Here is an 18,449-nt window from a genome sequence, read left to right as displayed (position 1 = left end):
TCTTTGAAAGTGCAAGTGTAATGAAATAAACTGGAAGTGCAGGCACAGCTTTCATTTTACAGCGTTTTAAGGCAATAAACAGTTCCTGCTGGGTTTAATCTGTTTAAACAGAAATATTATCAGTAACCACAAGCATTTTGTAAGGCTGCTAGGAAGTCAGATCTTAGCTTTACAGCTCAAGGTAAATGCCTTTTTAATATGTGCTTGTAATTAAATGACCAGGCCATCTGCATATATGCAGGAAATATGTTACACTCTATAAAAAGAGCTGTGACAGCCGGCGAGCAGCAGGTGTGCTCGTTGTGGTGCTCTTACGTCTGTCAGTCTGTCTCTGGAGCTGCTCCTGAAGGAAGGCTTGGACTCTTCGCTTACACTCTCACTGTCGCTGTCCTTACAGTTGTTCTGCCCTGGCTTCAGCTACAAAAACACAAAGAGAACAAGGGTTAAAACACAGAGTGTTAATGTGCACTTTAGAGCTGCGCACGGATCGGCATCCCACAGAAACCGGTGCAGAAATATGTGAGAACTGGCAGGAGCTGCAGTGCTGTCTCTGTAAATCTGTCATGTTTCTGAGCCTACTCGGTAGCCATCACTCCACTTGCCAAAGATAGACGCCATCTGATCTCACAGTATGAAACTCCTCGCAGCCCACGAAATAGAGAACAGGGACAAAGACCCCTCCAGAACCTTCAAATGGAGCCACCGTCCTTCCCGAGCAGACACCACATGCTGAGGCAGCAGGAGCTCAGCAAGTGTCATCCTCTAGACACTCTGTTCAAGATGCAGCAAAACGACAAGAATAAAGAGGACAGCGTGGCTATCTGTGAGCGTGCGAATCCTTCAAAATCTGGAGAACAATAAAAGACTCTTGGGAGACAAAGCTCAGTGGGAGAAGGTGGGGTCTACATTCCCAGCTCGAGCCTGCGACTGTTGTCCGGGCTACTTCTGCGAGACGAGACAGATGCCGCAGGTTTCCTTTCAAAGCCAATAAAAAGCTGGCTTGTAAATAGTTGTTCTGCCACCTAATGGGAAAAGCAGAGAGCCGTGCCCCACATACTGTACAGGAATTGGACTACGAGATTGGGACACAAGAGGGAGCTGACATAGAAACAGCATGTGCTCTTTTTTAAAGCTCTCCTTTCAGGATCGGCCATCGTTTAGCATGATGAAAGGGCACAAGGTGTGGGAATACCGAAAGAACCCTCGAGCTGAACGCGTAATTAAAATGAAAACGTTCCCTTTTCTGGTAGCCATTAGCTGTGTGAAAAGAATCCTGTTCCTTAGGAGAATTGCATGATGGGTAGAAGGCAAGTGGATTCACCAGAGTGCTGAACGTGATAAGAGTCTCAGCGCTGGGAATGCCTGATGGGCCGTAAGGATGAGTCTATATGTCGGCCCGAGCTCACACGCATGCAAAGCAGTGCCCTGCACCGTGATAGCGCTAATTACATTCTATTCTCACAAAGCACAGGGCGCATTTTCTCTCGTTTTTCTGGAAATGCCACTTACTCTGAGGGGACTCGACATGTTTTTGCAGAGAAAAGGAGAATAATATCTCATCGAGCCCGGTCTGTGAACTGATCCTTGAAAAAAGGGCGGTGGATGTTGTTTATGCCCCAGTCCACAGCTCCTTCATCCAAACACACTGACCTGTAACATCCCTGCTGACAACACACACACACACACACACACACAGTAGAACTGCTGATTTGTCTTTTGTCAATCAACTATCTTTACTGCAGAGTCCATATAAGGCTCCACATAATCGCACCATCTGTATTCTGGCTCGTCAGAGACAAAGTACTCCATGAAATCAGAAATCTTACACAAATCTAACTGTGCGTAATGTCTGCAGAACATATCTAATAGAGACATTAAAAAAAGCGGCTCATCTTTCAGGGCTATTACTAGCTCAGGTCCTGATTACACAGCTATTTGAAAACGTATCCCTCAGCTTGTTCCCTTTAATTTCCCCCTGAGCTCCCTTAAATTACTTCAGAGAATTGTGTTTTTTCCATCTGCGCTCCCCTCTTTGAGCTTCTGATGATGGATTCATTTCTTTTTATGGTGTGATTAATGGATGTCTTAAGCAAATGGAGGGAATAGTGGTGGTCAGTGCCATCAAACAGTGAGGCTGAAATTTAATGACCTGCTGTCTGATGATAAATCTAAATGGGAAGCCCGTGTGTGTGTGTGTGTGTGTGTGTGTGTGTGTGTGTGTGTGTGTGTGCGTGTGTGTGTGTGTGTGTGAGGCTGTCTCTGTGACCCAGTCTGTGTTGATCTGACCACTCCCACTTGTTACAGCTTTCAAGTCATTTTCTATTCGGTTTATAGGCTTTTAAAGTTAGCGTCACTTTTAAGCCTTCTGCAGTGAAGACCGGTGTGCTACGCTGCATTTAATGCGACGTACACGCAGACACCCAGACAGGTGTGCCGTACCAACACGCAGTAACGAAAGGCATTAATTAAGACGCAGGTTGAGGCATATGGACGCATGTATTTAATGACCTTACTGTATCTGCTCAGTCTGGGTTTTAGAAGTGGCCCTGCAGGAAGATCGCAAACAGATGGTATTAATATTCCAGAGGCTAATTTCACAACAATTAAAGACACAGCAAGACATTAGCATCTAATGAAACATTTAAACTACTAGTAAGTGCATCTGCCATTAATTTCCACCCAGTGAGGTCTTGTTTTCCTCCAATCTGTTCTGTGTTAGGGGGATAAAGTTTTTTCATCCTCGTCTCTTTTACCAGACTGAATTTACTGGAGGAGAGAATCAACAACTGTTTCCAATCAGCAATAACTCAGCGTGGTTCAGCCTGCAGGTTTTGATATATTATTTCATGTTTGCTGCATAAACAGAAAGAAATTCAAATGCACTGGTGTTTCTACTTAAGGAGCTGTTTAAATTGTTATAGCCACACCTTGTCTGTTCACTGGTGACGGAATAATTACAGAGTCGTTCATGTCTGAGTTTCGCACACGGACGAGTGAAAGTTTAAAACAGGGTTACAGAGACAAACAGGCACGATTTGTCATCAGGTTTTAATTTGATGTATCCGTGTGTGATGATGCTACAGTAGCACCGATTCTAATATATCTAAACCGTGAAGCATTCATTTATAAAGACAAACAAAATATCACTACACAAACCTTTGTACCACAATTGAATCAATTACTTAATAAAATGTTAAACTAACAGCTTCAGTTCTTGCTCCAAATATAACAAACCAGTGAAGAGCAGTTTACAACTGTTCAGAATGATCTTAGATATAAGTGTGACTTTACTGGTATTCATCAACATTAGTTTGAATTACCGTATTTCCCGGACTACAAAGCGCACCTGAATATTAGCCGCACAAGCTAAAATCAGGGGGAAATCCTGTTTTGTACATACATTAGCCGCACCTGACTAAAAGCCGCAGGTGTTTCAATGTTGACTTATCATATGTAAGAGAATATGCACAAAGGGAATTGTCAGGAAAGAGATGGCTGTTTGGAGACACACCCCTTTTATTAATATTTTGAAAAACAAGTTATGGGTACATATTTGCACAACTTTTTAGGTATATGTACAAGTAGCGGTAATTACAAGTAGGACACATGTACTGTGCTTCATAAATGAGTAACAAATGTAGTACATAACAATAACCTACAGCACACCAGAAAAATAGATTCGGACTACCTTTTAGGCTCAGGTGCAGTGACACGGCTTTAACAAGAAGAAAAGTCAGTCATTCACCATCTTTCTTTTCTTCCTGCGCACTGAAACCACCAAAGTCCTCTTCTCCAGTGTCGGATACAAACAGGCTCAGGATGGCTTCGTCATCCACTCTCAGCTCCTTTCCTTCGTTGTCACTTTCAAAACCAAAGAAATCCTCGTTGTCAGTGTCAGAGTCGAACACCCTCAGAAGGGCCGTGGCGGTGTCCTCCTCTCCATCATGCAACAGTCCAGCCCTTCGAAATCCGTTGGTGATCGTGGATGTTTTCACACTTTTCCACGCTGTCAGATTCCACCGGTGGAGTTGAGCATAACTTGCTTTTCCAATTCGCAAGTTTATCGCCGCTCGTCATCCACGCCTCCCGCTGAACGCTACTTTGAAGTTTGTTTTTCGAGCTGCTTGTACGGCACTATGTTGCCTGGCGGATGGACACGTGACCAACATACCACTCTTGAACCCCGATACTGTGTGTCTGATCACATGCCCTTCCGCCAGGCAACGTAGTGCCGTACAACAGCGGCACAAACAAAACAAATCATCTTACGATATGACAAAAATCATGGACAATCCAGAGAAAAGCCGCACCTGACTAAAAGCCGCAGGGTTCAAAGCTCGTGCAAAACGTAGCGGCTTATAGCCCGACAATTACGGTATTACGACCGTGGCTCAGGGGGTTGGGAATCGCATCTGTAACCGGAAGGTCGCCGGTTCGATCCCCGGGCTCTCTGTCCTGGTCGTTGTGTCCTTGGGCAAGACACTTTACCCTACTTGCCTACTGGTGTTGGCCAGAGGGGCCGATGGCGCGATATGGCAGCCTCGCTTCTGTCAGTCTGCCCCAGGGCAGCTGTGGCTACACCTGTAGCTGCCTCCACCAGTGTGTGAATGTGAGAGTGAATGAATAGTGGAATTGTAAAGCGCTTTGGGTGCCTTGAAAAGCGCTATATAAATCCAATCCATTATTATTATTATTATTATTGGAGGCTGAGTTTTGTTATTGTCGATTATTCTCATATTTTTCCAAATCAGACATTATGCCATATTTGTTATTCTGTTTCCAGTTTCACTTGTTCTTGTATTAGTCTGGTCTCTGTCAGGTTACTGTCTGGGTGTTTAGTTGTTTCCTGTTGGCAGTCCTCCGTCTCTGTGAGCTCTATTTAGTTTTACTAACACGCTGTCTTATCTTGATTCTTTTCACCTTCATGTTCACCCTCCCCGATTAGTGTGTATTAAATGAACAAACCTGGTTAAGGTTCCTCAAGGCACTCATGACTCACTAGTTAGCTTGACAGTTCTTCACTTTGAGCTCACCACCTAGCTAACTGTGACAGAATTAGTGCAATTTACATTTCCGAGTGTTGAATTAATAAAACCGACAGTTGTGAAAAGTTTGAACCGCACCTCAACAGCCCTGACAATCCTAAGTCCTGATCTCTGTGACTAAGACCTCCCTCTTCATAATTTGTGTCAAATAGATAAATAATAAAATGAGCTCTGCTTATGTTGAGCTGCCCACTGAAAACAAAGATTTTTGTCTGGATGATGCAAATCTCAAACATAACAGACCAAATCAATACTGAAGGTCCCAAAGCCGACAGTGAGGTTACAGCGCTGAACGAAAGTGATGCAGATTCTCTGCGTACGGCTGAAACACCTCATTTAACACGGTTACCCTGAAACGAACACTAAAGCAGCTATTACAACATTGTCTCGAACATGTGGAGTCAATTATTTTCTCACTCACTGAAAAGTGCTCACCATCGCCATAGTGGAATTTTACAAGTGTATTGACCTATTCTCGAGGGCTGCACTACAGACTCAATGCAATCAAGCACAAAAGTAGGCCTGCTAACATTTCTAACCACAAAGGCCTTTTTAAACAGACCCATACACAGCTGACCTGCCCCGGCAACTCCGCCCCCCACCCCCATCTCTTATCCCACAAAAAGAAAAATAGCCGGAGCGCTGTGCTCGGTTTTCTACTGGCCTCAGTGGAATTCTGTAGCCATCAGCTCCTGGTTTCCCTTAGTTACGCACAACAGCAGCTGGAGAGCTCGGTGGTAATAAAACCTGGAACAATTTAACGGCTTTTATTGTTCTTCTGCGGCTTTCACAACAGCTAACCTGTCCTCGCAGGATCTGCAGGGAGAATCCCACTAGGGCAGCAATGAAAGAGGATCTCATTTACCTAAAAGCGCTTATAAATTTTTAATTTGCTTTAACAAGTAAATTAACAAGTCCCTCATTTGGGAAGTTTTATGGCTCCTTGCCACTGAGGGAGAACCATGAATGTTTTATAGATAATCCACTACCTAGGCTCTGTTGCTGATAATAAATTGTCTATTTCCTGCAGCACTGTCAAATCCCCTCGGTTCGCACAGACTACACTTTGAATATCTCCTTTATGCTACCTTCAGAGGTCTATATACCGAGGCTATTAAAGGGCTGAGAGCTTCACGACTCAGCAGTTAACATGAACAACGTGAAGAAATTCCTCTCGACGTGACTGCAGCCTTAGGATGCACCATTTCTAAACGTTAAACCACATTAAGCATGGCTAATTATGCCCCGACCGGCCTGTGCGTCACATCAGCCTCACAGTGAGCCCATCTAGTAAAACCACCTTGGGTTGGTCGACAGCAGCAGTTGGAAACTGCTGGGTCTCTTTAACTCACAGCTGGGTTTATCTGACAAGACTTATGTGAAAATAACAGCTGGGCGTTCATTGGGGCTCCTACGTCAGCTGTGGAGGCCAGCCCACCAGCGTGGCCTGGCTCCGACCCTGCGCTTGGCTCTGAGGCTCAGCTGCTTTAACTGCCACAGACAGCAGCCCCGCCTGGCGCCCACATCAGCCATAACCCTTTCTGCCACCCTTGCTTTATATCTGTCACTGGGCATCAGTGCTCTGCTTCCATTGCCCCAGATTTGTTTACCGCTAGCTCCATGTGTGGCAAAAGGTTGACACGTACAGCTGGATGAAAAACCTTTAATTTCAGGTTTTATCTTTAAGCACGGCGTCACATCATCAAAGCCCCCGAAGCCTGCCGCTCGCCCATGGCTGTCACTCCCAGTCAGCGAATGCAGTAATTTGTTAGCATCAAGGTACGCAACCACGAAAGAAGCCTTATTTCCTTTCAATCTTCCAGCATCATTGTGTGGCAGTGATCTCTGACGACCTTGTCAGACATCATTTTACTTGCTGAGGAAAGATCAGTGACACCCACTCGAACCAATCTCAGGCCACAGAGGAGGCTTTTCTAGCCTCTGTGCAGGAATGTGAAGCCGAAGCAACGATATGGAGCCACTGAGGACGAGTCACATCAGCCGGGGGTAAGAACATCCTGAGAGGAGGAGGAGGAGGAGGAAGAGGAGGAGTGGGGAAATGGAAGCTCATGTGTGTTAGAGGGGTGAAGTGGAGGGGGGTAAACGCAGCTGAGAGCACTGTGTTGATCTCATCAGTCATACTAAGGAGTCCATTTCCTCCACCGCAGGTCGGAGGATACGAGAGCTCGCGGCTGCATTTATATATTGCCATAAATCTCCGATCTATGACGACATTACAGACAAATCAATATGCTTTTAACATCCATCCTCTGCCCTGCGTCGCAATCACCCTTCTCACAAATGGTCATATAATGCTGTAGTCTGGTGGACTGAGTTATAGGGACAATTCCCAGATTTAATAATGAACTGAACAGGTGGAGAAAAACTGTGTGTGGGCGGTTGTGGTGGAGGGGTGGTGGAGACTATAAGAGCAGCGAGAGACCTCTGCTCTCTCGGATCATATCTGAACATCTTGTTATAGTAGCCCAACGTGGCAGTAAAATAACCTGCCTGCCCACTTTACGCACCTCAATTCCCCGAGCCCCGACACTTCCCACGTACAGCAGACAGCGAGCACGCTAAGCTAACAATATAATACGTATATGCTAAATAATAAGAGGATATTCCATCCAAGGATGCACCGGAGAGCTGGGAAGTATCTGACTTCTAGTTGCAGAGTTGAGTGCCTATCAACATATGACCGCTCAAAGAAATTTGCATGCAATTATTAACATGATTCCCCCAGCTCTTCAATATGTGCTGCTTCAATATTGGCTTTTCAACTCCCATCCAACTAAAGCCACAGCCAGCGTGCCAAATCGCAGCTCCCCGAGCTGGCCAGCCTCAATAAAGAGTGGTATGGAAAAAAGACGGCAGAGAAAAAGCCCTCTCCTATCAGCTTGCAGGGGCTATCATTTCTCTTTTTTATTGCCATTTATTTTCCTCAAGGAATTCACTGCCAGTATATTGGCAGGCCTTCCAGTAGATGGAGGCAATGAAATTTAGCGCAGACACTTAACACTGGGTCAAGCCTTGTGTGAGGCTCATGTGTGGTGGTAATATGATAGACAAATGCTTCTAGTTTAGGGTAAGAGGGCTTTTTTATGTTACAGGAATAGTCGGAGAGTGCTCTTCGTGACACACACTGTTACGAAAAAGCAGAACCTTTTAGAAGGAAGCATCCAACAGAAACATTTGCAAAATGGCCTCGCACTATACAGCGCCCTGCCTGCAACTGAGAATCAAGACCAGAGCCGTTTCACTGCGCTCTGCTAAAGGTGGCAACAATGACTGGATGGAAAGTAATACAACGAATATAGCTACCTATTAGGGGTGCAACGATACTCGTATCGATATTGAACCGTTCATACAGTGCTTTCGGTTCGGTACGCATATGTATCGAACAATACAACATTTTTAATTTATTTTATCAACTTTCCTTCTGACGATGCTGTCTGTGTTGAGAGCTCAGTGGATCTGCGCTCGACTACTCCGCCTAGGCTGCACTGTCGAGCGCAGATCCACTGAGCGCAGCGCAAGCTAGCAAGACAGAAGTTAAGCTCTCCTTGCAACATGGCAAATTGAACCTCCCCACCCTCATTCAGATCTGGCCTTTGGAATTATTTTGGTTTTCATGTGACGTATGACCCTGAAGGTAAGCGCGTCATGGACTAAAGTAAAACAGTATGTTGGATGTGTCACGCAATGCTTAATTACATGGGTGGGAGCTAGTGTGTTAGCGCAGTTAGCTCGTTAACGTGTTGGCCGTCCAGCCCCACGCACGGGGCGATCCGCGGTAGCTCGTTAACGGAGATTTGCCGTGTTGTGGCGTTAACGTCATTTCAGATTAACGCTGACAGCACTAGTGGGAACACAACGAATATGACTGCACATTTACTCCGACAGCATCCTCGTGCAAAGACAAGTGGAAGCAGACAAAAACAACCAGCACCATGCTACAAACTTTACCCGAGTCATTTAGACAGCCGTTAGCACAGGATTCTCCTTATGGGGACCTGATATGTTTAATATGCTGCTGAGAATATAGCCCAGAAGAAGCGTATAGTATAGCTTTTATTTTGAAAGAGACATTTCTCTGTAATAAACTCTCTTTTCCAAAGATGAGCGATTTCTCAATCAGATAGATTTATTATTTATTACTTTGTTGTTTCAGCAACATTAAATTTAAAAACTGTACTTTTGAGTTAAAATATAAATTTATAATTTTAATAAATGACAAATTAAAAAAGCATGAACATTTTTTTGTATTGAAAAAATATCGAACCGTGAATTTTGTGTATCGTTGCACCCCTACTACCTATATATGAGCTAATAATAATGATCAATTAAAAACATTTGACTCTAAAAACATTTATTTGAATTTAGTAAGTCCAAGTGACCTGGTGTAAAACAAAGTTTTCCGATAGCTCCGTTGTGACAACCTTTCAGGAATCAGGAAAGATCCCAGTTCGGTCACGATGCCTTCATGACTGTAGATACAATGAGGTCAGAGTACAACATCGAGTCAATGAAACCTGTGGGATATTGATCTGGTCAGTTAATGAAACTAACAACAGGCAACAATGAGAAAACCTCCAAAACAGGAATCGTTATTCAGTCTCGGGTTGGACGACTGGACGAATATATCGAGTATCAACGACAGGCTGAGGCCATTTATTTATTTATTTATGTCCCCGTGAGCAGGTTTGCTAATAATGATGGAGCTAATAGAAGCAGCCAACAGAAACAAAATAATAGCACTGTTTTAACAGTAATATATCGCTCATTGTCGATTATTGGACTGACAAATGTCGGTTGGAAATTTTCCCCAACCCTAATTCAGTCCTACTTTTGGGGTAAGATGCATCAATATGTGCCATAGCCAGTCTTACGAGGCTGGAGGAAGTTACTCGAGGAAAGCTGGACGGCACCATAGAAGGTCCTTAACCCATCTGCACGACCAGCATCTGCTTTTCTGTGGTAGGAAAAAGAGGATGAGCACTGCCAGAGCCCTGAATAGAGTTCATGAGTACGGTCTGAGTGTCATTTTCCATAAAATCCCAGATTTGGCAGGACCAGGTTCGCCTTGAACACGTGTGACCAACGTGAAAGGGTCTGGAGAAGCCGTGGAGAACATCATGCTGCCTGTAACACTGTTTAGCATTGTGGTTCAGCGATGATCTGGGGAGGCGTATCCACAGACTCCTACAGCCTAGGCAACGGCACCCTGACATAACTATGAGGACTGAGCGCTTGGACCCACCGTCACACCCTACGCTGGTGTGGTACAGCCTGGGTTCCTCCTGGTTCCTAATGCCTTGGCTACTGTGGTGAGTGTACGTAGGCCGTTCCTGGAGGATGAAGGAATCGATACCATTGACTAGCCCTCAGCTGACCAACAGAACACCTCTGATAGGATGTTTCAGTCCATCCGATGCCACCAGGTTGCACCTTAGACTCTCCAGGAGCTCAGTGATGTTCTGGTCCTGGGAGGAGATGCCAGGACACCATCTGTTGTCACATTATGAGCATGCCCCCTGCGCTGTTAGGCATGCAAACAGCCTCTCAGTACCATTTTAAACTGCTGCAATGAAATTTCAGCAAAGTGACGCAGCCTGCCAGGTGCTTTTTCACTTTAACCTTCAGGGTGTCTGTAGGTTGATCGTTTCCATCCTTTCATTCCTCACACATTTCCCAATCAGTGTCACCATCTAGCATCAGGGTTTTTTTCCCATTTAGAGCTGATGCGTTCCTTTATCTGTTTGTTTTTTTAAACAAAGATTAAATTCATTAATTTCTTTTCTGTCTAATATCACATATATGATTACCATTTGTCAAATCTACACAGCCTTTGAAATCAGCTGCACATATCTGCAGAACTCTCGAACCACATCTAAGGAACGAGTAGTTTGGATTCAAGGTCACGGAGTCACACGCTCCTCTCTGCAGAGCAGCCGGATGTTGCCATTTAGTGGGCAGGTAGTGATGCCAAACTCGCCACTGTGGTGTGAACCAACAGGAGTGATAGCGTCTCACCTTACGTGCATTCAGCTCCATCTGTGCTGCTATTTGGGGATTAAAGGAGGTAAAATCTGATGACACTGGCTGACCCAGTGCGCTTGCCTGAGGCCAGCACTGTTATCACTAATCCATGCTGTAAACGTCCTCATTTAGCTACCTTCCTGAAATGCACACCTGTCGTCATCGAGTCATAAAACAAGACAGTGCTATAGTATCGCCATATTAATAGCAGCCTGCGTTTTCCAGGCTCGTGAGACGTCTGCTAGTAAACATCTGCTCTGGCTGCTTTAACGGGCCGGTAATGGGAAAGCGCAAAAAGCCAAGGGCAACGACAGCGAAGTCTAACAACATGATTATGATTGAAATAATCAGGATTTCAGAGACAAGGAATAACTCACGCGTCACGCAAAAACATACGGTGCTGTTCTGATGCTACAAAAAGCCATAATGACAGCAAATATTGTCCATTAACTTTATATTGGAAACACGCTGGCCGCATACCTGATTTCCTATCATCTAAGTGGTCGTAAAATGCAGCTGGAACGTGCCCAGTAGACAGGAGAGCGATCTCGTAAAGCAATGACTGCTAGAAATGTCATTTTTATGTGTATGTGAAACATCCAAATGTGGAGAAAGAGAAAATACTGCAGCCTATAACACATTATCACACGGACGCTGTAAAATGTATGTAGTACAGCACATCTCAGAACTGCTTTAGCTTGGTTTCTTCATCAACGCTGTTCCCACGCTGCTGTGATGTAGTTTGACCTTCAGGACGATTAAAATGCAGTTTGTTTGAAATTAACCTTAAACAAGCCTAACCTTCATTTAACTGAATGACAAGCTGAATACTCGACGATGTTGTGACATCTTTGTTGGTAGTAATGATCATTTGACATTTCAAATATTTCTCTGTACCTTCAACTTTAACGTTAGAGAGCAAAGGCTGTAAAATGAATGTTTATTCTTCCATTGTGCAGAACCACAGAGCCTGGAAGGAACATAATCTTTATACTGATGCTCGCTGGTGGAGGATTTCCTCTTCATCTTCCAATCAAAACAAAAACGCTGGCGAGACCTAACATGAGAGCGGTCACGTGTACCCAGAGTGCACCTGTCCACGTTTCTAACCGGTGAGGCAACTTATTCATCAGGATACGAATGAATACTGTTCAGAAAAACATTACAGGAACCCTTTAATCATGTATCATGAGTGCAGCATCGGGTCAGTTAAACGTCTGGGATATTGATCTGGTCAGCTGAAGGGGGGGGGGGGGGGGGGGTGCTAATCAGTTTCAGCTGATCTGCTGTTAATGAGATTAACAGCAGGTGCAGCACAGGAGCAACAGGAACGATGCTACAGGTGGAGGCCACTGACGTTTTCTCCTCTCCTCGTGTTTGGCTGGGGTCAGTGTCACTGCTGCTAGCATCAGGTGATGCCTGGAGCCTACAGAGGTTGCACAGGTAGTCCAACTCCTCCAGGATAGCATGTGCCATTGGCAGAAGGTTTGCTGCATCTCCCAGCACACTCTCAAGTGCACAGAGGAAATTCCAGCAGTTTCTATGAGAGAGCTGGTAGAAGTTAAGCCATCAGCAGGACACATTATCAGTCCAATGTCCAGCATGATGTTCCTCCATTGTTCCTTTAATATATTGAGTGATGCATTTCTAGTTGTAGAAGTAGCTTTTCCCAAAACTACATGTGTAATATTTGTATAAGATGACTTGAAAAGAAGCTTTAAATACGAGGACACGGAGCTCAGTGAAGAGGGAACAATTTCATCTTATTTTTTTTATGTCTTTTAACTTGTCATTTGCAAACATTAGAAAATCACCGACTGTCTGCAGCCAGCGCTCCCTGCCTGTGTCCAGTCTGCCCAGCGTCATGATTTAGGCCTACACAGCACTCAGAGTAGCAGCTTGCCACATAAGACCTGCCAGCATCCAGCAATGACTACACTGCTCGTAGAAATAGCTTCCCCTCATGTGTGTAAGGCAAATTACAACACACAAGGGACCTGTTACATTTCAGCCTAGTTCCACATCACTTGGCTTAAAGAGAGACTATTTAGGTGGTTTAGTGCTTTTATTTATGTTAAGAATTACAGTGAAATCGAAATGTTCCCCCCTCCTCTGGCGAGCAGCGTTTTCAGCTATCAGCGATCTTGGCAGGCCAAAAGAATTACTTCATGACCCTCTTTGCAAACCGTGCCCTTACTCTGTTTGTGTTTTGGTCTGGGCTTCCTCTAGCAAGTAATGGACTTCCTTCAACTCATAAATCACACTCGTACAAGCCTTTTGATTTTTCTTTTCCCCGCCACGCTTTGTTTGGTGTGCCGTGTCTTTGTTCACGTAAAGCTGTTTTCTGTCATAAAAGCAGCCACACAATGCTAGCCTTCTTCTTCTGCACTTGGGAACACGCGTTTTTTTCTTAACAGGGACTAAAGCCACAAATGTCAACCACAGGAAAGCTATTATGAGAGTAAAATGACTTCCTTACTGTTATCAAGCCCCTCTTTGGGCCCAGCCAATGGTTAAAAGCCACCATGAAATAGGGCACAGTTAGAGTTCCCTAGCAGGTCTTAGCCAAGCTGCTAACCTTGCTATTAAAGGCCCCGACAAGCTTTGTCAATGCAATCTGCTGAATGCCTTGAGTGACATGCGATCGATATTCTCCACTCTCCCGGGTCATCACCAGTGACAGAGGCCCAAGTAATAATACAGCTCGAGCTGCCTCTCCAACTTAAATGCTTCCACTGCCACAATATTTCTTTCTTCCCCCACTTCTTTTTCTTTTTCGTCTCGGGAGCTAAATTTTCTGCGCTGATCGAAGTGGAAGATATGGAAGGTGGGAGGCAAGAGGGGAGTGTGGAGGTTCGTACGGCAGCGGTGTGATGAGGGATTGCTGTGTTGTCTGGACTGACGCTGGTGAGGGTAGTGAGTATAGAGGCTGAGGTGGGGTAGAGAAAAGGGAGGAGGCAAGGAGTGTGTGTGTGTGGGGGGGAGGCGGGGGCTCTGATAAATCGAAAATGACTGGCTGCCGAGTTGTAATCTGCCAGCGTCGAGCCCCCTGTAGCAACAAGCCAAATGAAAAAGCACGCTGACAGGCCGGAGAGATGGAGGGCCTGCGGTAGATTGCGGTGGCGCAAGGGGAGGGGAAGAGGGAGGAAGAGGGGAGGGAAAGCGGGCAGAGCAATGAGGAATTGTGGAAAAGACATTTATGTTTGTTCCAGTGTCAGAGACAAAGGTGTGAAGGGTTGTAGGCAGTAAATAAAGCACCTGGATCTTATATCCACACACAAACTGTTACCAGATGAAAACATAAGCTGCTATTACAATTTCTAATAAGGTCTGAAACGCAAACAGTTGGCGCTGTCGCACCACCAATCACGAGCCGTCAATTAGCTTCACACTCCTAACATGTTTACATTGCCGGGCTCGTGCGAGTGCGCAGGAGGCTTGTAAATCTCCTGCTATACGCCATCTATGCATTTTGCATAAGTGCCATCTGAAAGGACGCGTTCGCACGCAGCACAGGCAGCTGGAGTGTCCTTCACGAGCAGGTGAATCAAGCTCCAACATCAAAATCCAACACAAGAGCTCCACCTACTGCAAGCGCCTCCTCTGTGCCCCTTCCTCTGTTGTTCAGGTGATCTTAGAGAAAACAGCAGCAGGAGATCTCCGTGTGTAGTGTGCATGTTATTTCTACCCATTCCATTAAATTCCAAAGCATTGAACATTACTGCCAGACACAGGGAAGCCAGTTCAGACAGGGCTAATAAGGCTGCAGCGGCCTGGCCCCGTCTCACTGCCTGCTACGATGTCAGCTGCAATGAGAGCTAAGAGCTAAGCCTGCTGCCCCATCCCAAGTATTAAGTGTGTAAGCCTGATGCCTGTTAAGCAGGGTCTTGCCAGAGCAGGGCCTGAGAGAAACAGTCAGTCTGCTTCGCTGTCTGCCTGCCTAACAGGCCTGCTGGCCTGAATACACAAAAGCACTCGCTTGCAAAAATGCAAGGTCAATTCAGCAGCAGCAGCAGCAGCAGCACTGAGCCCAAGACAGGAGGACCAGCATTGTAATTGGGAACTCAATAAAGCTCATGTGGAAAACAATGTAAGACGGTGCTGACAGATCCCTCCCACCAGGACCACAGAGAACCGAGAGCAAACAATCTGTCTGCACAGCCATCCATAACCCTGCACAGAGTTTACACATCTACATCAGATGAGCTGCATATATTTAGAAATCACTAGTGGCACATAGCATGAGGCCTGATGAATTCACAAACAGCAGGAAACAGCGTCACTGTACTTCCAGCAGAATTATCTGCAGCTCTTTGTCTGTTTATCCACTGCTGTTTTTTCCCCTCTGCCTCACCGCAGCAGCAGACATGCCCGGCAAGGCAACGGAGGCCTTGAATCTGTAAAGGCTGCATCCCTCCTCCCCGCCGTTTCATTTGCAGACCCGTGGCTCACAGTCTGACTGTCTCAGAGAAAAGCCATCTCCTTCACAGCACGGCTGCTGTTTCAGGGCAACGCCGATCCGCTGCATGCACCCCGACTTCCCGCGCTCCCACTGGGCTATTCAGGAAATCGCAGCTGATACCGAGCCATTTGTCTCCCTTTTGTGCACACCCCTGGTTGTGCCACGCCAAAAAGGAAGTGGGGAAAAAAAGGGGAATACTGCTTCACCACCCCCCTGGGGAAACACTGAAAATGATTTCTGCAACCCTCGGTGTGGAAATTTTGGTGAATAGCACAGAAAATTAAATAAAACACAATTTAAAAGGCAGGCTCTGCAGGAGTGGGAGTGTGCCTGTGGCTTTCTGAGTTTGCTGGGGAAAATTAGGTTCTCAGCCTGAGGTTCATCACTCGAAACTTCAGGCATTTACTGGAACAAAACTGGTGTAATCGTTTCAAATAGACCAGTGTGAGATGACTTTATATAAGCAGCGCGAGAATCCACAGAGGTCTAATCAAAGAAATACTGGAAGGAAGTAATGCGGGGGTATACTTTGCATTTCTGCGGCTTTCCACTGTGACAGCTTTCGTGTCAAAATGCTTTGAACTGCATAGGCTGTCGATGGCAGGAGTGCTGCACAAACAACCCAGGAAAAGGATCACAGAATCATCACTGCAGCTTTGCTAGTGCTGGCTGTGTACACATATTCCAGAGCCACAATCAATTATCCTGCCAAAAAAACCCAACAGGCCAAATAGGCAGATCTCACGTAATTGTAGCTAATGAGCACTAAAAGGAGGGATAACCTGCACCACACCTTGTCCATCACGGCAGCTGATAAGATTAAATATGACTTCAGAGCAAAGTTTCAAGCAGTTTGGAGGTGTTTCAGTCTCAGTGGTAGGTGTGAAATTCAGTCTGGGTCAACGAATCTTTTTTCAGGTCAACTCATAATCAACACGCTGACCTGCCTCGATGATCGCAGTGGTGCAACCTCCGGCCCGAAACAAAACCTTCACGCAATCATAGCAGCGTCTATGTTCCGCCGAGCGCAGCACAAAACAGTGTTTGCTGCAATTACACATTTTTCATGCCGTCATGCAAAACTGAACTTTTAGTGAGGAAGTCTACTTTTAAAAGAATCCAGTAAGTTTACTAGTTTGTGCAAACAGCTGCACCTTAAAGCGTCAGACTGTCAGACTGCATCGCGATTTCAAAGACTGTAAAGGTACTGGAAGTATAAATTATACAGAAGCTCGGTGAATGCAGATGCGAACAATGCAAGGCTTATTTTCAATCCCCCAAAAAAAGAAAAGGAGAAGAAAGAAAAACATGCAAAGCTGGGCGCGATCTTAAAAGTAAGAGGGGGCTTTGGGGGTTTGGGTGAGAAATGCTTTTACTTTGCTGCAGTCTCACAGGAAGGTACAACGTGAGCCAAGAACAAGGTTAAAACAAACACCCAATGCATTTAAAAGCACACCTTCAACCATGCCTTTTTTATCAAAACTTTTTTGCTCATTTTTCCTGATAACTCTTCAATTACTGCTGTCTGTATGAACTCCATTTCATTGAAGGATGCCAAGTTTTTGTAGGCCAGAACGACTTGAGCGCCGGCTCCGAAGAGCTAATGTCGAAATTCCCCCGAGCAGTCCTTTAAACACACGGGTAAATAATTCAGCACAGCCTGAACAAAGCCTGAATCTGAGAGTGTGCAGGGCTCTCCTGTGTACGCTGTACTTTCTCTCCCCGTCCCACAAGAAGGAACAACGAGTCGGGCTCTCTCTGTTCATCACTGACAATCTCTCTGCTTTACGTTTGGATTTTCAGCCCACGACCAGAGTTTCTGCTGCTCAGAGTGTTCAGCGATACGCCAGCCTGTCACCCTCCTGCTGACCTGTGGGTGGTGCTACATGACAACACATCAGGAGGAGGTGTTGAAGGAGGAGGACGGAAGAAAATGGCTTTTACAAAAAGAAAAAGAAAATGAGAACAATATTAAAAGAAAAGCACAAAAACACAAAATGCATGACACTTTCTCTCACACATACATAAGCATAGACACACTACCTGCCAAAATCCACTAACAGAGACATCAGAACAAACAGAGCACTCGAGGCAAACATCATCCCCCCTCTGCTCTGGTTGCTTTCTCCCCCCTTCAGCTCCACTTTGGTCTTACTGATAGTTTAAAGCTCAGCTTCACCACTGGACGCCACTCACAGTGACCTGCAGCTGCAGGTCAAGCATGTCTGAAACTGAAACCAAGCTCTCTTGGGGATAGCTCAGGGCAGGGATAGCTCAGTAGGTAGAGTGGTGGCCCCATGATCGGAAGGTCGGGGGTTCGATTCCCCTGAACAGCTACCCTGAGGTACCCCTGAGCAAGGTACCGTCCCTACACACTGCTCCCCGGGCGCCCAATGGCTGCCCACTGCTTCACTGAGTGAATGGGTTAAATGCAGAGAGGGATTTTCCCCACGGGGACCAATAAAGTACACTTTCTTCATCTTAAACGTAACAGTTCTGATTCTTCAGAGAGCGAATAGTTAGCCAATTTTTAATGCATCAAATAATTCCAGCTAAATGTGACAGGCTGTTAGCAAAAGGAAAACTATGCACAGAATATCTTTTCTCAGTTTAGTCATCATATTCTGCTTGTAGGGTTTTGGGGAAGCACTACTGAAATATGTGGAAAAATACGGTGCGTTTCCAGAGGAAGCTGCAGTGAGACTGATGAATGCGAGCGATGCCCAAAAATTACACCCAAACTGTGCAGCTGAGGAAATCATATCAAATTGCATCCATAAAAGAACTGGCAGAATAAAAAGATCACCTCTGTTGCAATCTGCATTAGTGAAGTACTCTTTTAAAGCCCTGATAACCGCACCAAGGACGCACTCTCCACTCTTATTTTCACAGCATTAAGT

General features: G+C 45.5%; 1 protein-coding gene across 10 annotated transcripts in view; it reads right to left on the bottom strand.

Moving 5' to 3' along the window:
* auts2a (activator of transcription and developmental regulator AUTS2 a) overlaps positions 1 to 18,449 on the bottom strand; it is a 346,590-nt gene that overhangs the window by 191,044 nt on the left and 137,097 nt on the right. For all 10 annotated transcript variants that reach the window (XM_085469427.1, XM_085469431.1, XM_085469430.1 and 7 more), the window contains one exon: positions 316 to 417. In XM_085469427.1, coding sequence (XP_085325553.1) covers positions 316 to 417 — 102 coding nt within the window. The remainder of the gene's footprint in view (positions 1 to 315; positions 418 to 18,449) is intronic.

The sequence above is a fragment of the Copadichromis virginalis genome, linkage group LG10 (assembly GCF_057382275.1).
Source record: "Copadichromis virginalis isolate Kocher_CV1m ecotype Utaka linkage group LG10, C_Virginalis_male_GT1.1, whole genome shotgun sequence".
In the NCBI taxonomy this organism is placed as follows: Eukaryota; Metazoa; Chordata; class Actinopteri; order Cichliformes; family Cichlidae; genus Copadichromis; species Copadichromis virginalis.
The sequence above is the reverse complement of the archived record's forward strand: the minus strand, read 5'-3'. Positions and strand labels throughout refer to the sequence as shown.